General features: G+C 42.5%; 3 protein-coding genes across 14 annotated transcripts in view; 2 read left to right on the top strand and 1 right to left on the bottom strand.

The window, feature by feature from the left end:
* Positions 1-173: 173 nt before the first annotated feature.
* Positions 174-3,612, bottom strand: nms (neuromedin S). 2 transcript variants are annotated; one of them, XM_019880555.1, is made up of 7 exons: positions 2,295-3,612; positions 1,610-1,656; positions 1,440-1,487; positions 1,337-1,366; positions 720-773; positions 572-646; positions 174-499 (listed from the first exon to the last, which is right to left on the bottom strand). In XM_019880555.1, exons 1-7 carry the CDS (start codon positions 2,563-2,565, stop codon positions 491-493), a joined length of 534 nt encoding a protein of 177 aa, XP_019736114.1. In that variant the 5' UTR covers positions 2,566-3,612; the 3' UTR covers positions 174-490. The 2 variants fall into 2 exon arrangements, with proteins under 2 accessions (XP_019736114.1, XP_019736109.1); XM_019880550.1 differs by having other exon boundaries at positions 174-646.
* A 4,047-nt stretch (positions 3,613-7,659) lies between these two features.
* Positions 7,660-16,664, top strand: LOC109522252 (LON peptidase N-terminal domain and RING finger protein 2). Its single transcript, XM_019880633.1, has 12 exons — positions 7,660-8,998; positions 11,288-11,406; positions 12,034-12,156; positions 12,230-12,385; positions 12,615-12,825; positions 13,030-13,129; positions 13,208-13,322; positions 13,420-13,541; positions 13,624-13,810; positions 14,094-14,228; positions 14,306-14,455; positions 14,796-16,664. The coding sequence occupies exons 1-12, from the start codon at positions 8,296-8,298 to the stop codon at positions 14,952-14,954; spliced, it is 2,280 nt and encodes a 759-aa protein (XP_019736192.1). The 5' UTR covers positions 7,660-8,295; the 3' UTR covers positions 14,955-16,664.
* Positions 16,665-17,739: 1,075 nt separating this feature from the next.
* The window catches only part of LOC109522148 (mitogen-activated protein kinase kinase kinase kinase 4-like), a 31,603-nt gene continuing 26,463 nt past the window's right edge, over positions 17,740-22,879 (top strand). For 6 of the 11 annotated variants that reach the window (XM_019880482.1, XM_019880475.1, XM_019880511.1 and 3 more), the window contains exons 1-2: positions 17,741-18,031; positions 18,299-18,364. In XM_019880482.1, the coding sequence (XP_019736041.1) occupies positions 17,975-18,031; positions 18,299-18,364 (123 nt within the window). In that variant the 5' untranslated portion in view covers positions 17,741-17,974. Of the gene's footprint in view, positions 18,032-18,298; positions 18,365-22,879 lie in introns of all 11 variants that reach the window. The other 5 variants (XM_019880539.1, XM_019880530.1, XM_019880520.1 and 2 more) reach the window with 2 other exon arrangements.

Raw genomic sequence — 22,879 nt, 5'->3', positions numbered from 1 at the left:
CATTGACACGTTTTTTAAAATGACAAACTTCAACTGTTTCTAGAAATATATTTAAAGTATGTAGAAAAATCGACACTGCTTTATTGTATTCATGTGATTTTTTTTAAACATTGTGTTACAAGAAAGTGCTCACGCCAGGGAGTGAAAATTCTCCATCCACTTCAATGTATTTGAAAAAAAAAAAAAAGTATGTTGACATGTTAAAACTGTCGTCATGGAAACCTCCAATTTGAACCGGCCAAACCTCTAGCAGGGAAATAATCATGCGAACAATGAATCATTCATGTTCGCCTTTTTCGGTGAAATAAAAGCCAAGGCCAGCCATAGTGCGAGTATTTAATGTGCAACACGTCTGAGTCACATTCACAAGCATTCGAGCGCGCCGTCATTCCACCTGGAACGCCTTGTCCGCACTGTAACATACGGAGCTGAGCCCTCACGTTTTTTGTTTTGTTTTGTTTGGTCAAGCACGATGTCGCGGTGACCGATCTCAAATATTCTGCAGAACGAGAAAGACACAGAGGCAATTGGAGTCAATAACGTCAAGTGCCAAGTGGACATTTTGTCTTACCAGAAGCACCACCGTCTTCTTCCTCCGCTGAGACAGCTTCGGCGAAAGTCGCATCAGAGGGTGAACAGAGTCGGACTGGAGGAGAAAACGCCACCAATTACGATACATAATCACAAATTCTTATCCTGGACCAGTCCGGACTGCTCACCATGTTCTCCTCTGGGTCAGCAGAGGTCCTCGCTTTTGAATAATGAAACAGGAACTGGGGGTGAGAGAACTTGTTTAAAAATAAAAAATTCAGCCCCTGAAGCCAGTTACTCTGAGCAACATGAATTTTGGTAGACATGGCTATCATGAGCAGACCCACTAAAAAAGTCTCAAGAAGCCATGCCCAAAAAGACACAGGAAGTCAGCCATTTTGGTTTAAAGCAGTCTTGTTTGGTGATTTGACTCGTTTCTGTGCGTCCTTCAAATTGAGATGCCAAAGCCAGTTTGATTCAGCAGCATGATTTTTGGTGAACACGTCTTATCATAAGCAGACCACAAAAAAAGTCTGAAGAAGCCAAAAATTCAGTCCCTGATGCGAGTTTTGCTTCGCAACATTACATTTGGTCGGCATGTCTGTCATGATGAGACCCACGAGAAAGTCTGAAGAAATCATGCCGAGCAAATGTCTGCCATTTTGGTTTGAAGATCATTTAAATGATTTCTAGAGGTCCTTTGAATTTTTTTCGAAAATTCCGCCCAAGAAGTGGCTAATTTGGTATCAGTTTGGCCATTTCCGGGCAAGTAAGTAAAGAGGACTTCAAAAGTGGTTGAACTTACCCTTTTGAAAAGATTCTGGACTTGCTGGTGCTGAAAAGAGACGCGATTTAGACCGTTTTGTCGGCTTATGTCTGGAACGCAGGTTTGCGTTCAAGTAACAAACCTCGTCGTCGTCTCTCCGTGAGAGTTGAGCGGGTTCATCTCCTCGAACCTACAAAACGAATCAACACACGACATGTCAACTGCATGTCAGCACTTTGGTTAAATTTGAGGCAAAGAAAGAAAGATCCTGAAATGTGAATCGATGGAATGTGAATATTCTCTAAACATCACCGTTCTGAAGAGAAGTTCATCTTCCAATCTCTGGATATGACTAGCGTCTGAATGAAAAGCACACGTCACCACATTGTTTTTGATCTTTGAAATGATAATTCAGCATTGTTTACAACCTTGATGATTTTGAATGTATGTCATTTGATCAAATTGCCAGCACTCTGCAGGCCAAAATGTATCAAAATAATTGCAAAAAAAAATGTAGCTGTCACTCAATTTTATTTTGGTAAATGTATTCACATTTAAAGAAATGCATTTAAATATATAATGGTTAACAAATAAAAAAAAAATAATAAAAAGAGACTGGCATTCAAACCATAATTGTTAAATTATATAATTAAAAATGATTAAAGTAACCTTTTATATGTATATTTACAAACAAGTACTCCAAAAAAAGAACTAAATACAATCACCCATATCCAACCAATCTTTCTTTTTTTTTTCCATCGCATGTCACTCATCATCTTTTAAAATGATTAGTATATTGCGCATGTAAAAAAAAACAAAAATACTTCATTCAAGCACTTTTTATGTATCTGTATCGTGTTAAAAATGGATCAAAACAAAACCAAAAAACACAAATCTTAGTACTCAAGCCATAATAATCATCCTTCATGTCATATTCTGACTGCAAAATGAAAGACAACTGTGATCACCCCGCCCCCCCCAAAAAAAAAAATCTTACCTGTGGATCGCCAACATCCGCAGCAGAACAGACAGAAAAGTGCAAGTTGTGGAACGGTCATGTCTCCGCTGTCAAAGTCTTTCTTTCCTTCTCTTTGCTTTGATTTTCCAAAGTTCTCTGTCCGATTTGTGCGCTCTCTGCTGGGTTCTCTCGCTGGATGTATGCGTGAGTGGTAAGTCCTCCTCCTCCCTTTAGAGGATCTTCCCACTCTGATGACTAGATCACCGGTCACGCCCCTTTCTGGGAAATTAAGCTGATTGACCCGTGACATTTGATCAGGATGGACGTCACAACAGGTAAAAAGTGTATGTGTCACGCATCGTAATAACACAAATCCTAATGCATGCCGCGAGACACCTCCTCGAGATATACATGATAAACAATTATTCCCGTATGATCGGCGCTGGATTGGGTATCAATTGGACGCAGTTTTTCCAGATGCTAATATTTTCAAAAACTCTGGAGGAAGTTTCGTGTTTCACGGCAAACCATCTAACTTTGTTGCAGAGCTCCGCCTATATGCAATGTCCAAAACTAAAATATCTTGTAATACCAGCAACCTGTCTGGGATACCAGGTTCAAATTTGGTAGCCATTAGTCAACTCTCATAGTTTTTTTTTTTTTTTTAGCTTGAGGGGCTAATTCAAGCAACATTCAAAGTATCCCTAGAGATGGCCCAAATCCCAGCCAACAGCACTTTCAAACCAAAATGGCAATGACAACCTGAGCATGTTGGATTTGGTCTTAATTTGACAAACTGGTGCTGGATGCTATTATTTTCTAACACTCTGGGTGACCTTGAACAACCTTGGCAATTACAACCAGGGTCTGGCTTCTCCTTCCTGATGGAAAGGTCGCACGTTTGTCGTCATTGTCGGGACAAACATAATTAAACCCTTAATGCCAGTGTTCCATCTGACTAAAGACACCTTTGTCTTCACTAGCCAAACATATAGACACTTCTTTTGCCATGTCTATCTATCTAGCTATCTTGCTAGCTAGCTACCTAACTATCTATGTATAAGCTAACAATGTGTCAAAAATGAGACTCAAAAAGACACACGCAATAATTGTATCAATAATGAGGAAAACTACAACAGCCCGTGTGGCAGAAATGCGATTAGTGAAGCAAAGGGAGAACAATCATCCCGTATCTGCCATGTTTGTGTGTTTATGTGTTTGTCGTTAACTTTTTTACAGCGCGCTCTTATTGGCGGTGCCAATCAATAGCGTGTGTGTATGACGTAAAAATGTAACCATGGACATACCTGGACATGTTTTACAACGTCATATTTAGGCTTCTACAGATATGATACATATGCAGTACTGTATACGGTATATATCTTCAACTCTTTTTCTCTGCGCAAATTTTAGATTAAGGGTGGCGCCCCCTGGTGAATCCTATGGCCGCGTTTTTGTCCTTTTTTTTTTTTTTTTTTTAACGCTCCCGGGTGCGACCGCCTGACGGAAAGGCGGGCAAGTGCGCTGACTTATGGTCGTAATAAGCCAGAAGGCATCGACGTGCGGCTAACGTCGGCACTTGATAGACGTCGTAAAAAATGCTCTGCGACCCGGAGAGCCTTCCTACAACATGACGACAACTCCTGCGATAAAGAACCTCGCGCCCTTTCTTTTCATGGCGAATCATCTAAATGAGATCCAGCGTCACACAATTAGGATGTCTTATTGGTTGTGTCTCATTTTTGATACATGGCTTGTCTTAAAGCTGAGCCCATGTTTGAAACATGGGATGTCTTTTTTGCTTATAGCTCATTTTTGCTTTTGTATTATTGTTGGCATATGGGCTGTTTTTAAGATTAGCTCACATTTTTGACATAAGGACCATCTGTCTTTATTATTATTTATGGGCTTTCCTGTTGTTTTGTGTCTCATTTTCACATGAAGTGTCTTATTGCTTCTGCCTGATTTTTGACACATGGGCTGTTTTATTGTCTCATTTCCGATGGTCTGCTGTCTTTGGCTAGCCTCATTTTGGACATACAGGCTGTATTTTAGCTCATGTCTTATTTTTTGATACATGGGCTTTCCTATTACTTATCTCACATTTTTTACATCGATTGTATCAACTTCTTGCTCCAAACGACAAGTGTACAAATGTTCCTACACTGCCGGTTTACTGTACAGAGTATGAAGGCCCGGATCAAAGCCAATTGCATTACAGTCTTCTCATAAAGTTTTGATTCGATCACAAAATATTGCATTAAAACTTTTTTTTATTTTTTAGACGAGCAAAGTTTTCTTCGATGAAAACTACATATTGCATGTTTGTATTGCGCACTCCCTAAGTAAGGAGACACTTCATTAGGCACACCGCTGAAGGAGCTCCATCAAAAATGCTGATTGAGGGGCACAAAATGTTGAGATCTGTAAACATTTTGCAAGGTGAAAAACATTTTTGGGGGTAAGTTTTTGGGAGCCACAAAAGTATACCAGATTGGCAGGTATCATATTTTGTGAGGCTCACAATTTGGAGAGGCATGGAATGGGAGGTACAATTTTTTGAGAGGTCTCGTGCAAACTTGAAGCTACTTGTCATCCATTCATAGGTACAATGCGCATCGCAGCACACATGCAAGAAGTGCAGTGGTCATTAAGAGGAAATCATCATGACCGAGTCACACTCAGAGTATTTCTCTTTGACGTGATCGTCAAGCTGCTGAAAAGGTCCTGTGCGACACACTGGCCAATTAAAGACACTTTCACCTCTGACTCGAATTCGCTGGGAACAGGCGACCTCGCCACACGACAGGCGGCGTGTGAATGGGTGACATGTGGGCGATTGGATGGGCGGCAGTGAAGGCCTTTCACATGCCTCAAAGGTCAAAAGCACAACTCATAATTTCATTTTGTGTGTATGACTAGTGAGCATTGCAGTACCTTATTTGCAATCTTGTTTTATGGAGGAACTAATGACACTAAAAATAACCTTCAACGCTCAGGCAAATAAATGACAGCTCTATCATTAGCGTTATGAATAGTATTGAATTATTGATGACGATTATTAAGTAGCAGTGGTCGAAAGAAAAGAAGTAGATCATTGGGCGTAAACATCCATCCATTATCCGAGCCGCTTCTCCTCACGAGGGTTGACGACATCCTGGAGCCTATCCCGGGTGTTTTGGGACAGAAGGCCGGGGACACCCTGAACTGTTTTCCAGCCAATTGTAGCAGGCATGAACATTGAATGTAAAAGACGGAGCTCACATTGCCACCTGGTGGCACGTGTTAGCAAAATTTGAAGAGGCAAAACATTTTCCGGGCCACAAAATTCCAGTAGTAGTAATTTTTTTTTTTTTGAAAAGGTGTAAAAAAAAAAAAAAAAAAATTGGAGAGGTGACATATTTGGAAGATTTTGTAGGAGTACAATTTTCAGATTTTTCACAAAGTTTTGGGAGGCACCAAATATTCGTAAGGATGAAATGTTGAGATGCACAAGATTTCTGAGTTGTATAACTTAGAAAGGGACAAAATATCAGAAGGCAAATTATTTTCAAAGCAACAAAATTTTGGAGCGGCAAAATTTGGGGATGTGTAAGGCAAGGCAATGCAGCTTTATTTGTACAGCGGATTTCATACAAGGTAACTCGATGTGCTTCACATAATTAAAAATGCAGCATTTAAAGGCATTTTCAAACAAATGAATTCAAGACGTTTTAAAGCAAAGTAAATAAATTAAAACTACTTTATTACAATTGCTAAAAGAACATACTGAAACGAAACAATAGTTTAGAAATTTTGATGATGGAAATGGTTTAAACGACCTTAACTAAAGCAAATTTGGGGAGATGCACGATTTTTGGTGATGCCACAAAATTCGGGGAGTCGTGAAAATATTGGGAGAACATATTCAGTGGCGCAGAGTTCTGGAAGGCCAAAACTTTTTTTCGGCTGTTAAAAAAAAACAAACAAACAAACAAACAAAAAAGACAAAAGCAAAGTGTAAAATTTCCAACATGGGACTTCTTGACTGTGAGGCACTCCTGAGCAAAATGTTCAGTGGCGTAAACTACTGGGAGCAGAAATTACAGCAATAATCTCGAAGTAACTCAAATAAGCCACAGAAACATGTGACTGTGAATCCATTCAGTGCACACGGCAACACACACCTGTCCTCTATCTCCATGGGGAGTTGAGTCATGAGAGTGCAGTCAACACGTGAACACACTCACACACACACTCACACACACACACACACACACACACACACACACACACACACATAATACATAGCATGCTATTAAGTTGCATAGTGGAAGAAATTAAGAAGGAGAGGCTACCGGTACCATTTCAAAGGTTTTTCCACCATTGGGACTCATCACCTGTACAACTCAAGTGGCAAAAAAAGAAATACTTTCAGGAAGAATCACTGTGATATTGTAGTTGCACAAGTGTGCACACCCTCTTATAACTGCCGATGTGGCTGTGTTCAGAGTTGACCAGTCACATTCCAAAGTGATGGTAAATTGAAGTCAGCACACATCTGTTATCATTTAAGATGCCTTTGATTTACCTCAAAAAAGTTCAGATGTTCTAGTAGGCTTTTCAGAACATTGAGAGGTACTGTAAAAATGGTGGCAGGTGTGTGCTAACTCCCACTGAACACGAGGTTGCATGTGCTTGGTTGATTCCAGACACAGCCACACGGCCAGTTATAGGGTGTGCCCACTTGTGCAAGTCGAAAAGACTTCATTTTTGTGTGGAATGTTGATATTGACTATGCGTTTTGCGGTGATGGATGTTCTGTGGACTTTCTCTTGGGAATTTTGAGAATATTGTGGTCTTTTGGTTGATTTCAATTGCACAAGCCAGCGAAAAGTGGGCTCCGGCCAACGTTAGTTAACGACCACGTAACATTGATTTAGTTGCACAATGACTAAGTGGGTCACGGTTTGTCTTGGAACTTTGTGTGTGCGTGTGTGTATTCGCGCGCGTGTGTGTGCGTGCGTGCGTGAGTGTCCACTTGTATAATAATAATAAAAAAAGTATATGCAACAGCAACATGCTCCAGAAAGACAGCCGCACTTGTAACGCTGCTTATATAAAAGCGTTACATAAAATAGTTAAACGAGCCCAGTGAGAGCGCCGCGTGTCGTCATTTGGGGTGATCCTTACACATATTTTATATGCCGAGACTTTAATGACCTCGTGTGAATGTGATGTGTGATATATATCTATAAATATGTATGCACATATGTGTAATCGTGTGCCTTGTGTTTGCCATTCGCACAACGGCGAGAGAAGGGTTATACAACAACACAAGCACGTTATATAAGTGGGACATGCGGCCAGCCAATGAGGGAGCTCCTCTCACGTCACGTGACTCGTTTAAGCGAATAGGACCACTGCAAATTCGTCGGGCAGCAAATTAGCAGCAAGCAGATTCTCGCCGGGGTCGACGTCTGAACCGTCCGGGCAAACTTACCTGTGGAGAATCGACAAGAAAAAAAGCGAGTTTTCTATTTTTTATGTATTCATTTTGTTTTATTACCCATCAAGGAGAGCGTTTTGATAACGTTCGAATTGTGTAGTCGTTCGGGAGTCTGGATTTGTTGGTGGACGTCGCTCGGTGTGTGTGATCGGAGTGGCTAGGTCGGCGGTAGCTCGCTGTTAGCTAACTATTTAAAAACAACAGCAGCCGGAGGAAAATGTACGCGTAAATCTGCTTAATTATACCGGTCTTTAATTTATCGTCACAGTTCGTTTTTTTTCTTTATTTCATTGCTGAGTGACGTGGATATAAATTTAAGCTTTATATTGGCCAAACCTCACCGGCTTCTTTTACTCGTGTCAAATAATAAGAAGAAGAATAATGGGCACGTAAGAATCCGGTGTGTTGAATCCAGAACGAATCAGAATTCACTCCCAATGGGACGTACACGACCACATTTGGGTGTTCGGTTGGACGGCAGGGAGATGGGATTCGTCGTTTAAATCGTATTTTCGGTTTTTTTTAATAGTTAAATAGATTCTTTATTTAATCATGGAGGTTGAGATGCTGGTGCACCCGCTCTCCCACCCGTCCGCTCCGGGCATCTGCCCCGAGATGCTGGAGGTGGCGGAGGAGGCCACCCGAGCCGGGGACTTCAGCTTAGCCGCCGAGATCTACAGCTCGCAGCTGGCCGACCTTCAACAACCCGACAGGGGCTTGTGCCTACGCAAGGCCGACTCCTTGGTACGCGCCGGACGGATCTCCGAGGCGCTGGACTCGTACTGCTCGGCGGCCAGCCTGGGCAAACTGCGGCCGGAGGAGTTGCCGCTACTTGTGGAAAGCATCGCCCGGGGCCTCCGAGAGAAGGAGCCGGGCCTCCGGAGCGCTGCCGGCGGGGAAGAAGACGAGGACGCCGAATGGGGAAGCACTGAAAACGACAGACTGGACTTGTTCTCTTGCGGGTTGTGTCGGTGTCTGCTCCACGAACCTTCCACGGTGGAGTGCGGGCACACCTTCTGCAGGCGCTGCCTGGAGCCCGACACGGTGACGGACTGCGTGCATTGCAAGCGAGCTTTGGCCCGTAAGGACGGCCTGCCAAACGGCCGCCGGCTGGACGTGGTGCTCGGCGGCCTGCTGGACAAACTCTTCCCTAACGAGAGCCGCGCACGTCGGCTGTGGATCGACGGCGAGGTGCTGCGGCAGAGCCGCAACCTGACGGAGGCCCTGCAGAAATACGACGAGGCGGTGGAATTAGGTAAGGGACAAGAAACTTTTAAATGTTTTATTCTTTGCAACAGGTGACCTACTTTCACCCAGCCCGCTTCAGGGTGTCACCAGCTGGTGGCACTAGTGTGTGCTACACACACACACACACACACACACACACACACACACACACACACACACACATACACGTACACACACACGAGCACGTTACATGAATTGGCCCTCATTATTACCCAACAAGCACACAAGTCAAGATAATTTTACTTGTAGTTTGTGATGAAGAGATGACTCTCAGCGCAGTGCTTCACATAGTTAAAATACAGAATCATTCATATAAACTCATCCACCATTTTCTCTTGTTGCATATCTAATTTCTTTACCGACTTAAACAGAATGATAGAAACTTAAATACATGCTCAACCGAATGAAAGTCAATATTTTTCGTCGCATTTCACACAGATGGGTCACAAAGTGCCTCACTCGATGACGATAGACTCGCCAACATTTTACATTAAATACAAGACAAAAGCAAGTCTGTACAAATGTTTTTTCTGAAAGCGTCTCCAACAGTGACACAGTAATACGGTACAAGACGTGCGTCATAATGAAGTCATAAATACTGTATTGCCGTGGCAAGAGTCACACTTATTAAATACTATTATGCACCCGCGCTTTTAAGTTGCCTCATTCTCGCATAAAAGGACGACGCATGTGTAAGACTTTAATGTTTCATAAGTGCTAGCACGTTGAATAACATTCAGGTCACGGTTCTGGACGTGGTATGTAACCATGTAGCTGTGATGCAGAGCATGAGTCACACGTGGGCTTGCTAAAGTTCACTTTGTCCAGGGAGCACAAACTGTTTTACCCGGATTGGGCGAAAGTGATTTGGATATTTGGGGGACAGTTTTCTGATAAGGATTTTCTGAGTGTGCTGCACATAAAATTCACTTCCACCTGGAAATGAGAACGACTCCGAAGCCGTGTTACGTGCCCAACTGGGAGATCGTCTGTTGACAACACCGATTGACTGTTTGCCTGGCAAAAGGCACGACTGTGGTGGCTGGGATGGAAGCAGTCGGGCTGGCCTTGGCGACTATTGCAGCGACATACGACGCCTCCTGTCATTTTACTCGCGCCACATGCCAGCCGCAGACGTTGCCGCTCATTCATCAAATGACAGTCTCCATTTTGGGGATTCTGGGAAGCTTCTCTGTGCTTTGCGGAGCCATTTCAAAACAGTCATGCCACATTATGGAGCCACTGAATCGTTCTCGTTGAACAACAAAAGGCTCTCCATTAATTTCCATTCATCTTTATGTAATATAGAACATAAGGGCTGGGTGAATTACCTTTTAGTCACCGAACTTTCTCACTTTAATAAAAGCAAATCACATTTTTACTTCCCCCCACCCCCCTTCTGGATTTGTTTTATTTCTCCTTCTAAACAACAATTGAAACGCTGTTTATTTTAACACGTATTACTTGGAATGTTCCGATCCAATCATGTGATCGGAAATCAGGGTCGAAAACGTGATTTTCAGTTGATCCGCTATCGGATACAAGTGCCAAATCTTAAACTTGCATTATTAGCCACAGGAAAAAAAAAAAAAAAGGTGTCAAAACATGACATGTACACTGCTGTTCAAAAATGTGGGGTAACCAGACAATTGAATCTTTTCAAAAGTCGGGGATCACTTGGAAATGTCCTTCTATATGGGGAAAAACGCACCTTTGTGTTGCACATTAACAATGTCTAGATTGTATTCCTGATTGATTACATTTTAGCTTAGCTAGAAAAATATGAAAGGGCATTTCTAAATGACCACAAACTTTGGAACGCAATTGTATGTCAACATGATCCTTAAAGCAGATATTAACATTTAAAAATTGTTTAACAGTTAACCATCATAAAATGAACTGGACAAACGATTGAGAACACGTCAAAATGCAACCTCAGCCATATGTATGCAGTTTGGCTGCACACGCCTCGAGTTTCTCACATGTGGATAAATCACCGCTTTTATGACAGGCACCGGCTAACAATAGCCAAACTTTGCTCCTTTCCTTATTGCCTGGTTGTTTTCACTGTCCTTCCTGGTGAGACTCACTGGTAGGCCACGTTTGTTGTCTTTAATACAATGTGGCTTGACCAATAAAAGCAAAAAACGCTTGTCAGTAGCTCTACTGATAGGCTTGCCTTTTTTTCCTTTTTTGCTGTCCACGTGACACCCTTCATGTCACGTTCCAAGTGGCAGCTGGCCTACTTGTGCAGCCACTTGACCTGCAGTTCTCGTTTGTGTGTTTGTGCGTGCAGCGCCATCTACAGGCCGCCTACTGTGCCAACGGGCTGAACTGCACATGGAGATGAACAACGTGAGCCGGGCAGTGCAGGACGCTAGCAGCTTGTGCCAGATCAAACCTCTCTGGCCAAAGGTGAGACGGACGCAAGCTTGGTGGGAAAACATCGCCGTGGCATTCGGGGATAGAAGAACTGTTAGAAAAAATATTTTGTCATTTGACTGCTAACATGCGAGTGTAATGTTAAGACAAATTTTTGAATCATTTTTATTGTTTTTTTTTTTTTTTCATTTGGTAGTTTCCCATTTTTTCATTCTAATTTTTTACTTACATTTTCATATTTTCATTAGTTTCTTTTTTCGTTGTATTTTTTTAAATTTGTAATATAAATTTCAAAGTGTTTCGTTTTTACTTTTATCAACTTTCGTCTTATTTGTACCTTTTTTTATTTTCCCCATAATTTTTTTCAATTTTTTTATTTTTACATTTCTCTACATTTAGAATTGTTTCTTGTATCTCCATTTCCTGTTTCCAAATGTTTACCTTTTTTCACATTGTAACAGTACTTCCATCAATTTCCGGTTTTTTTTTTTAATGTATTTTTTTTATTTTATTTTTTACACAATGGGACCGTACCGTTTTGCATCCAGTTGTTGAAAACACAAGAAGTGAAAGAAGAGACCTTCTTTCTGTGCAGATGGATTCCTCAATAAAATACATCTTCTTCTGTAACGTGTCATTTGTTTGTCTTTGTGTTTGTAGGCTCACTACCTGAAGGCCACCACGCTGAGCAAAGCGTCGCGTAACGATGAGGCCCTGCAGGAGTACTTTCTGTGCGTGGCGCTCAAACCTAACTGGACCAAAGTCAGACTGGAGGCTCAGAAGGTAATCCTGGCGTCAATCCCATTTTTTCGTCCATCGTTGCGTTGGCCGTACTCAAGTCTTTCCTTCGACGCAGGTCCTCGCCGAGCTCTTCTCCTCCGTGTTCGAGAACCAAGACATACCCACGCCTCTGCACCCCCTCCAGGGTGGGGTGGCTTCGCGCCCCATCAAGCCCCCCGCCCTACTGAGGACCCTGAGGCCCCTCACGCAGAAACCTGCGTCGTCCTCGCAGGTAAAAGAAAAAAAAAGTAGAAACTATATTTGATTTTAGACTTGTGACATGTGCAGTGGTACCAACATTTAGGAGTGACTCAATTTAAGAGATTTTCAAGATGAGAGTTGAAACTTACCAGATTTATCAGTTCCTGCTTTTTTTTTTTTTTAAACAAAAAAAGCTATATTTTATTGATTCAGAACTGCTAATCTGTCCTTCATAATGAGTATTTTTTTTTTCTGTACAGGAATCTGATACGAGCATGACAAAAAGCGCCTTGCCGGACGAGTCCTCTTCCAGCCCGTGGAAGTTGTCCGCTCCAGTAGCCGAGGGAAGTGGCACCAACAGCAAGAGCCTGGCTGACGTCCTGGCCTCTGTACCAGCGCCACCCACTGGCCTTAAGAGGAAGCAGAGTGATGACAGCTTCTTCAATCCTCCCTCCAAGCATCTCAAATGTGGTAGGTAACTTCACAACTGAACATTGAAATGTGACAATCAAAACGGAAAAAAGGGAGGGAAATCCATCAAAATTAAGCAAATATGACATGACGCGCTTTGCAAATTCTCAGGCGGCTGGATTAAAAAAAATGAAGTGGGCCATACATTGCCAGCCCTAATGGAAGAGTAGCTCTGGATTTTAAAATGGCCGTCTCCTTCTGCAGGCGAGTCGAGCAGCGTCAAGCTGGCGCCGGCATGCGGGGGGAGAGTGGTTCCCGCCGACCTGTTGGACAGCGGCGACCTGGAGTGTTCACTCTGCATGAGGTGAGTGGCCAGTCACTTAACTCTATGGAGGATGAATTCCCACACGTTTCTCTAAACATCGTCGTTGTCGTCTTCCAGGCTGTTCTACGAGCCAGTGGCCACGCCTTGCGGCCATACCTTCTGCCTCAAGTGTCTGGAACGCTGCCTGGACCACAACCCCAACTGCCCTTTGTGCAAGGAGAACCTTTCAGAGGTGACTACTGGTCATTTTCAGGGGTCAGGCACGTACACAGCATTGTATATACAATACTGAATAAGGATTTTTTTTGTTTTGTTTTTGCCCGCATCAGTTTTTGTCAACCCGAGGCTACAACAAGACGCTGCTGATGGAAGCGGTGCTGCAGCGCTACTTAGCCAGTGAGCTGGAGGAGAGGAAGAAGATCCACGAGGAGGAGATGAAGGAGCTCTCCAAGTGAGTTTTCACCTGGTGGCGTCGTGACCCCCTTGCCAAATATCAAGCCGTGCCACTCACTCGTGAAATGCTCCCATTGCAGCCTGAACCAGGAAGTGCCCATCTTCATCTGCACCATGGCCTTCCCCACCATCCCGTGTCCGCTGCACGTGTTCGAGCCGCGCTACCGCCTCATGATCCGCCGCTCCATGGAGACAGGCACCAAGCAGTTTGGCATGTGCATTGCCGACGAGCTTAAAGGCTTCGCCGACTACGGATGCATGCTGGAGGTGAGGCTCACCTCCCGTAACGTTTATTACAGTCATTTGCCCACAAATTGGTTCGTAAAAAGTCTCTCTCTTAGCAAATAATTGGTTCATTTACTAATAGTTTAATTTACATGTTAAAATTACCGTAGATTATATATTAAAATGAAAATGAGACCTCCATATTAAGTTTGACCTCCACCACACCCCCAAAAAAAAACAAACAAACATGTGGCCCTTGAGTGCCAACATTCACCCAGCTCTCATCCAGTGTTACAAAACTAACTCAATGGGCTCTTCTCTCCAGGTCCAAGATGTGAAGTTTTTCCCCGATGGACGCTCGGTGGTGGAGACCATCGGGGTGTCTCGGTTCAAAGTCTTAAGTCACGGCCAGAGAGATGGCTATCACACTGCCAAAATCGAGTACCTGGAAGACAAAAAGGTAGGGCCCGCGTCCCAATAATCGTCCGGTGACCTAAAAAAAAACATACACATCTTCATGGAATCCAAATGTTGCAGGTGGAAGGCGAGGAGCTGGTGGAGCTGCTCAAGCTGCACGACGCTGTCTACGAACAAGCCAGCAACTGGTTCACATCGCTCAAAGACAACATGAAAACGCAAATAGTTAGTCACTTTGGACACTTGCCGAGCAAAGACCCGGACCCCCAGGTGAGAACTGCGCCAGCAATTCCATATTTCAGTTTCATTTGTATTAAGGTAGTGCAATATGTAATACAAACCTAATTTACTTTAGTTCTAGTTCAAAATGATCCTTTTTACTTTTTATTTTTTTAAGCATTTTTTTAGTTTCTACTGCAACCTATTGAGGCAGCAAACTAGCCCGTGGAATCTCACTCCACCACTGTGTTGTAGTCATACATAGTAAGCAAGATATGTTATACAATTGTTGTCTTTGAGTTCAGGAAGGTCCTCCTTTATGTTGTTTTAATTGTAACTAAAACCCGTTTAGGCAGCAAGACTGAATGTGTTGTTTCGTGTCTTTGCACAGTCGAGCGGAAGCGGCCCGGCGTGGTGTTGGTGGCTTCTGGCCGTGTTGCCACTGGAGAACCGGGCACAGCTCACCATCCTGTCCATGAGCGCCTTGAAAGACCGGCTGCTGGCCATCCGAAAGGTCCTCATCTTTGTCATGCGCAAGAGGCCGCGGTGACGACGGGCCGCCCCGCCCCTCAGAGCCTCCGCAACATTTGCGCATAGTCCATACAATCGAGTCACTTTAAAAAAAAAAAAAAAAAAAAAGTCATTTGCGTGTTATTGTCGGCCCAATTCTTTGTGTGCTAATGCGCCGCCGCCGCGGCTTCTTCTATTTCATGGAAAACAAGATGACAGCTATTTCCTGCAAGTAAGGCTTCTACTTCAGCCCATTTTGGCAGAAAACGAGGCAGCAAACCAGTCTGGGGAACGTCACTATACAATTTTGGCATTACTATGGTATAAACTTAAAAAAAAAACGGCCTTGTCGTACCTTGATTCAATTGCTACCACAGCCCATTTAGTTAGCTTGTGAGAACCTTATTCCAACATGCTGTCTTGCTGCTACTTGCAAGTACCATCATAGTGTAAGTAAACAATTACAAAAAGCCATAGTTTGCAATGTTTTTAGTTCCTATGCAGCCCGTTAAGGCAGCAAAGTAGCCAGAGGAACGTCAATCCATTCAATTGGCCACCACTTTAGTGTAGTTGTAAGCGACTACTGCGCTATTTAACACAAATGTTTATCTTTAACTTAAAACATCCCCTGTTTTACTTGGTTGCAATTGCTACCACACCAGGTTTAGGCAGCACACTAACCTCGGCAATCCCATTCCCACACGATGTCTTGCAACTGTTTGAAGCCACCAGGATATTTAGTGTAAAATTCCCTGCTTTACATTGTTTTCAAATGCTAACGCTGGCCATTTATGCTGTAAACTAGCCTGGGGAACCTCGATCTATGGCCACAGCTGTTGCAGTATTTATGACAAATTTGATCCTCTGGTTGAAAGCGGCCCTGTTTTACTTGGATGCGAGATGCAGCCCATTTAGGCAGCACCCTTACTTTGGGAACCTCACTCCCCCACTCTGTGTTGTAGCTATTATGCAGCTATGGCACTGTTTGGCATCAACCGTTTAGTCGGCAAACAAGCCCGAAGAACCTCAGCCTATTTATGTAATAACTCTGTAGCTATATAAGCATTCTTCTTCGATTTCATGTTGACTGTACAGACACAAAAAAAACATGCAAAAACTCGAATGTACATAATCTTCCGCGCTTGGCACATTGCATATCAGTGCTAGCTCTCCCAACCAGCATTTGTTCTTCTCCATTCAGTCCCGATGGTGGCGTGCAATGCTATTTGGCAGCCCCTTCCTCTTCTCTCTGGTGTTGCAGTACTACTGTTGATGCTAGAATGTGAGTTGTTCAGTGTTGATGTAACACAGAGGCCTTTTTCACATCTTTGCTTATGCGGTACATTTACACACTTTTCTCACCACGCGCATGTGAGGCATTTGCGATGGACTTCCTGAATGTCGATAGCAGCATTTATTTTTTTGAACTCGAAAGCACTTATAAACGTGTTAGTTTGCACTCTTTGCTGTCTGTCTGATGCGTGAAAATGAAAATTGTGGCTTATTTAAAGCTAAAAATGTTTTTGTAAAGTTACGGTCCGGTGTGGTTTTAAATGACTGGAGAGAATGTTCCGGTGAGAAAGGCTAAATGTACCGTAGATGCGCTTTTTCTTTTGTCTTTCCAAATGTTTTTGATCTCCCTGTCTCTTTAATGGGTGGGATTTACAACATGCTGCATTTCCCTGCTATTATTTGTAAAGGGAGATCTTGTACTTATTTTTTATTGCCAATAAATAATACTAAATCATGATTTTTCTAGTTTTTTTTTTTTTTTTTTTTTTTTACACATATCTATGTATAAAACTTGCCTTGTTTTGGAAGAACAACTCGGCCTACTGCACTATGATCTTTTAATATAGGTCATTATGGTGAGGCTTGTAGAATTGTTTAGTTTGCAATTTTTTTTAGGTGATCATTTGTTCAATAAGTTGACCAACCATTGATCTAATGTAAAGTCTTCAAATTTGGTAGGCCAGCAGCAAAAAATCTGAGTGGTCGGTTTTAAAAGGATCCACTCAAATGGGCAAAAATGATCGTAAAATGGCCACTTTAAACCTAAATGGCTGACTTCCTGTGTTTGTTCAGACCTACCATCAAGAGACTTTTTGGGCGAATCTCCTGGTAAAAAAATGTCTACCACATTAAAAGGGCTGAGTTTTCCCTAAGTTTGAAGGACCCCAAGCCTGTATTTTGTGGGTCTTGTCATGGTAGATATGAAGACCAAATATCAGATTGCTAGCTCAAATTTCCCAAACGTATTAGAGCACCTGCGCCTTATGGCCGCAAGGTGTCAGTGTTGTCACACTTAATGTGTGCATTATGCACGGGGTTTAGTCACTTTTTCATGGATCATTTTCTTTTCTGGTACAATACACGTGTAAAGTATTAACTATATAATTCCTTTAACGTGTTTTGCTGTGATTCCCAAAGATATAGTGATGTAAAATTTCACTGCATTCTGATATCATTGGTATCATTGTCAAAACATAATTTTTTGACTGGTTTACAGAGATATTGGTTTCTTCCGATAACATTGTGTTGTAAATTACGCAATAATTCTCACCACTAAATTATCTATCTATAATATCATTGTGTTGTAAATTACACTGTAATCCTCACTATCTATAATAACATTGTGTTGTAAATTACACTGTAATCCTATCTATCTGTCTATCTGTCTATCTATCTATCTATCTATCTATCTATCTATCTATCTATCTATCTATCCATCCATCCATCCATCCATCCATCCATCCATCCATCTAAAAAACATCCGGGTTCTCTCCGGATGAAATAAGAGTGGGCGGGCCAATCAAGAGGATGCGGACCGGGAGAGAGACTCTTTGAAGGTACTCCACTCCACTCTCCCCAGTCGGTATGCAGCAGGCCCCAAAGAGGAGGCGACGAGAACGAGAGGAGGGCCGCGTATGGCGAGGATTTAACCCAACAAGAACACGAATCGACGATGAGACGTTCGCCGCTGGCGTGAAGGACATTTAACAACAACCAAAAAACGCCATTTCGCTCATATTCGCCTGGCTTTTTTTCCCCACTTTAAAAATGGCGAACGACTCTCCGGCTAAAAGCCTGGTGGACATCGACTTGGCATCCCTGCGGGTAAGTGTGAATATTATAAACACGTTTAATCCCGTGAATTATTTTGAAATTAAATTCAGAAACGATGTTTGTCAACTAGATTGTAGCTAGCCTCCTCTTTGTCTAATCCCCGCCGCTACTGTGTGTGTGTGTGTGTGTGTGTGTGTGTGTGTGTGTGTGTGTGAGACACGAAGTCTGAACGGGCGCCGGCGGCCTTGGCATCAAACACACCCTTTGCCCAATTACCGCTCCGTTAACTCATCAGTGGGCGCTTGTTTCGTCACGTAGGATCCTGCTGGGATTTTCGAGCTGGTGGAAGTGGTGGGAAATGGCACCTATGGACAAGTGTACAAGGTTAGTCTATATTTGTGTGCGTGTTTGTGTGCGCGTGCGTGCGAGTGTCTCATCCACGCCCCAGTTAGATATGGCGTGCACGACCTCCATTTGCACTGATTTAGGAGATTCCATCCTCTTGACAGGCTTCACAGTGCCATTTGCATGAGTTGTATGTGCATTTGCCCTCGACACTGTGCCTCTGAATGCCTCAGTGCTCCGCAGTGAATTTATCCCGGCTATGGCCTTCCATTTATCGCGATACATAGTCAATACGCTGAAATAGGACACTCCTTTTTCTTGCTATGTTGTTAGCGTAATGTATCATAGTGTGTTTACACCTACTATATCAGTCTATATTATCTTTGTAGTACAGTGCCCCCACTCCCAAAAAAGGTTTATGTGAATAGATAGCGCCAAGCTTTACTTTTGTCTAATTGAAGCTCCTCAACTCACTTCAGCATTGTTTCCTAACGCCCAAATGTAACAAGGTGGCAGCAAACCACTAATTTTGTACAAATGAAACTCTTCAACTCACGTCAACATAGTTTCTTGCTACACAGACGCCACAACCTGGCAAGAAAGCACTATTGTAAAAAAAAACGGAATTCACTTCAATGTAGTACTTTCGTACCAAGATGCCAAAATGAGTAAATTAGTTTACCAAATCAGGAATTTGTAAGGGTTTACTGCAGTTGTGGAAGTGGGAGTATAGTGGTAATTGTTAGTAGTAGTAGTTGTAGTAGTAATAATGTTGTTTTTTAGTGTAAGAGGCTGTTATAGTAGTGAGAATTACATGAACTATTGTTCATTGTTTGAAATTTTTACTGGAACATTAAATTGAAAAACACCCCACAAATCTTGGACGTTTTGAGTTGAGCTCCTCGGGATTGCATGAATCACACAATGTCACCTTACCCAGAAACACCAGAACGTGACAGGACAGAGGAAGGATCGGAAAAATAAATAAGAAGGGAAGCAAAAGTGGAAATTATAAGGGAAAATAATACATCATCGTCGTAATAATATGGGTCTCAAAAAGACGAGGTCGTATTTCTAGAGAACTGCGGGATAGTTTTTGGTGCCCAATCGGCGGGTGGTCTGGGAATCCCCCCCACCCCCTAACCTCCTGAGGAACTTGTTTAACCTGGTTTGATCCCACACTTAATAGAAAAAGTAAATTTTTTTCATTTGCTGACAACGAAGTAGCAAAACTGAGCAAGTTGTCAATACACTCACATTTAACAAACAACAACAAAAAAAATTGAATGAATGGATGCTAACTGCTTCACCAGTTCATTAGCTACTTGTGTAAAAAGACAGCAACACAACTTCGCACCACTTGGATTGTCATGATTTTGATGATGCTGTATTATCCCATTCATAGAGATACAGGAAAAAAATGTCACCTCGCACCCATGGAGAGCCACTTTCTTCTTTCATACACCAACCTACATTGGACAGGATATCACATTGTTAACAAACTTATTACAGTGTCCCATAATAAGTTTAACAATATTTTAATTTCAGGTTGTTTCACACAGAGAAAACACGCCGCTTTGGAGTTGATACAGAATATCCTGAATTTATTCCGGTGACATCTCTGATGCGTCAGTTTTGTATGCATCTGGAAAGTATTCACAATGTAGCCACATTTAATGTAGTGTTTTTTGTTTTGAATACAATTGCAAGCGTGTCAAAAATACTTACGTGGTGTTGTTTGTCGATTTTTTTATTTTTTATTTTTGGGGTGGGGCGTTAATTTAATTCTTGTTAGAATTGGGATGCAACGCAACAAAATGTGGAAAAAGTGAACCACTGTGAATACTTTCCAGACGCACTGCATGTCCAGTATATACAGTCTGTGTACACAGTATAACAAAAGTTATTAGTTTTGTGGTAAAAAAAACTACAAAGCAGTGAAGTCACATGGATTCATGCCAAGCTAGCTCACAGGCGTTCCGGCTATTCAAAGTGGACTCTCGATGGCGTCTGTTGTGACCTTTTCGCCGCACAGGAAGTTAAGCCGCGACCGCGACAACAAATGTGCTGCCGCTACCTTTTTCTGCTCTTATCTTCCATGACCTTTCAGTGGAATAGCAGCAAACAGGAAGTGGACTTAGGTTAGCCTTTAGCACACGTAGACGCCCCCATCTGTAATTCTAAAACATTTTTGCGGGTTCAGTAACACATAATGACGATTTGATAATATCATCATGATATTTTGCCTCATGATTGCAGTACATACATACATTTTGATATCGATACACCTGTTAAGTGTGGTATGATATGATATTGTGATATTTTGCAAACAAATATATCACAATACAGCGTTGGTGTGATAATTGCTCTATTGAAAGGAAACCATCACTGATACTTCATCTTATCAAAACAACAGTTGGCCGTGGAATAGCGTTCATCAACTTCCAATGTTGGCTTCAATGTTTGCTCCAACATTAGCTCCCAATTTTGACTTCTACGTTAGTGCTAATGTTAGCTGTTATGTTAGCCTCCTATGTTAGATTCTGGAGTTGGCCTCCATTCATTGTTAGGTTGTGAATGTTGTGAATTTGTGTTTTTGAGACGTCTCGGGCAGTCAGATCCCATCTGAGCTGTGAGTGGGACTGGTAAGAAATGGACTTACCCCACACCCCACGAATAACACCCATCATGGCTGATTACAGACCCCCACCCAATCTGAAGGCCTCATCTCGTCTAGTCTGACTCCATAGTGGCAGTTGTTCATCTGTCTGAGCTGGCGTGTGTGTATTATGCATGTGAGTGACTCTATAGGTGACCATCTGCCGCCTGTCAATTCAGGGGACTGTAGCATGGATTGTCCCTGAAAGCAAGGCTAATGCTAGCAACATATTGATTATGCCCGTGCTTAGGATAGTTAGTAGTTGTTTGTTGGCCTTCAGTAAAACGGGCTATTCATGTATGTTAGCCGAATGTTTTGTAGGGTCCTTTTCCAGTTAGCATAGCTTTGGTTTTAGCGTTACCAAGGCTTGGTGCGCTAACACACTAATAGCAAAATCACATTGTATGCTGTGGGATGAATATTTGGCGAAGTGTACTCTAGTTAGCGAACAAGGCTAACACTCCTATGGGCTACTCTTCTATTTGTTAGCAAAGCGGGGCAGCCATTGTGTGAACATCATAGAATTAACATGAGCACTTTCACGGTTATATTCTCGAGCTTGAGTGCTAACTTTAGTCAGGCTAGGTGCGCAAACAGCTCCACATAACTTCTAACGTATACACATTTTTTTCCCCTGGTTGCCATGGCAACACCGAGTCCCACTTTACAGCCATGGAGCTCGTGTGGGTTGTGTAACCTGGGGCCTCATTATTGTTAGCGTTTGTTTTGATCCTCCTCGACTGGGCTGGTCCTGGCTGGTCACATGACCATCCCTCCTGCCATGGTATTGGCCCCCGGCACTCAGCCCCCCGGAGCAACTGACCGGGATGCAGGCCTCCCATTGGAGTGCGAGTCTTCCTCCTGTCACCGGGCAGACTCTAACCGGCTTCCTGCCAGATCTGTGCTGTCATGCTAGAGAAACTTCAGGCGGGAGTCATTCGGTTGCCATGGCGACGCATCTCCCTGCTCCACAGCAATACCACAAAATTGCAGCATCATTCATTTGTATTCTCCAGTTGACTTTGAAGTGTGTTATTAGCCTCTTTCACACAGAGATAATGCAAAATTACTGCATAATCACTTTTTTCCCCTTTATATATGTGATCCAAGACCCTTTCATGCAAAATGTGGATGGCATTCATTTTTTTACTTTTGCTTTATATTCAAGTGTTATAGGAGCCCCTTTTGCACAGAGATGCTGCCCTATTCATTTTTATTCTTAACTCTATATTCAAGTGTGATATGTGCAATGCAGAGATTCCACAGAATTGCTGATGTCGTTTATTTTTATTCTTTACTCCATACCCAAGTGTGATATCTGTTTCTTTTACATGGAGGTGCTGGAAGTTTCGCCGCACCATTCCATTCTTTTTTTTTTTTTTTAACTTTATATTCAAGTGGGATAAGATCCCCTTTCACACAGATGCTGCCTTATTATTTATTCTTTACATTTATATTTGAGTGTGGCAATAGCTCCTTTCACGTGTAAATACCACAAAACTGTTGAACATCTGTCCGCATCTTTCATACTGAAGCCAGCAGAGGCAGGATATTGTGTGTGTTCGCCTGGCAACGCAGCGTCCCACAATAAATTGAACAAATTGTGATGTTATGATGTGTGCCACTGCACCTTTCACATGGAGACACCACAATATTGTTGCTTTAAGCGAAGGTCCGTCATTTATCTGTAGTAAATACACAGGGGCCATTTGTACAGAACCCAGCGATGCACTATACGGTATATAAAACTGGACAAATATTTCCATGTCGCAAAATGTTTTCACACACAGGTGTTGCCAAATTTACATACTAATGTACCTCCAAAAGGCAGAAAATTGCTATTTTTGTGGATTTGAAGCGTAAATTAGTCTTATTTCTTAACTTTATTGTGGCGG

The sequence above is a fragment of the Hippocampus comes genome, unplaced genomic scaffold (genome assembly GCF_001891065.2).
Source record: "Hippocampus comes isolate QL1 unplaced genomic scaffold, H_comes_QL1_v1.1 scaffold214, whole genome shotgun sequence".
Taxonomy (NCBI): domain Eukaryota; kingdom Metazoa; phylum Chordata; class Actinopteri; order Syngnathiformes; family Syngnathidae; genus Hippocampus; species Hippocampus comes.
The sequence above is the reverse complement of the archived record's forward strand: the minus strand, read 5'-3'. Positions and strand labels throughout refer to the sequence as shown.

What these genes read in the sequence shown, in the direction of transcription:
- nms (XM_019880550.1), bottom strand. Translation starts at nt 2,565, where the DNA reads ATGTCACGGGTCAATCAGCTTAATTTCCCAGAAAGGGGCGTGACCGGT. An exon ending in TCCAGAATCTTTTCAAAAGG is followed by an intron (nt 774 to 1,336) that starts GTAAGTTCAACC and finishes TCTCACCCCCAG; the next exon opens with TTCCTGTTTCATTATTCAAA. An exon ending in CTGACCCAGAGGAGAACATG is followed by an intron (nt 647 to 719) that starts GTGAGCAGTCCG and finishes TTTCTCCTCCAG; the next exon opens with TCCGACTCTGTTCACCCTCT.
- LOC109522252 (XM_019880633.1), top strand. Translation starts at nt 8,296, where the DNA reads ATGGAGGTTGAGATGCTGGTGCACCCGCTCTCCCACCCGTCCGCTCCG. An exon ending in TCAAACCTCTCTGGCCAAAG is followed by an intron (nt 11,407 to 12,033) that starts GTGAGACGGACG and finishes TTGTGTTTGTAG; the next exon opens with GCTCACTACCTGAAGGCCAC. An exon ending in ACTACGGATGCATGCTGGAG is followed by an intron (nt 13,811 to 14,093) that starts GTGAGGCTCACC and finishes TCTTCTCTCCAG; the next exon opens with GTCCAAGATGTGAAGTTTTT.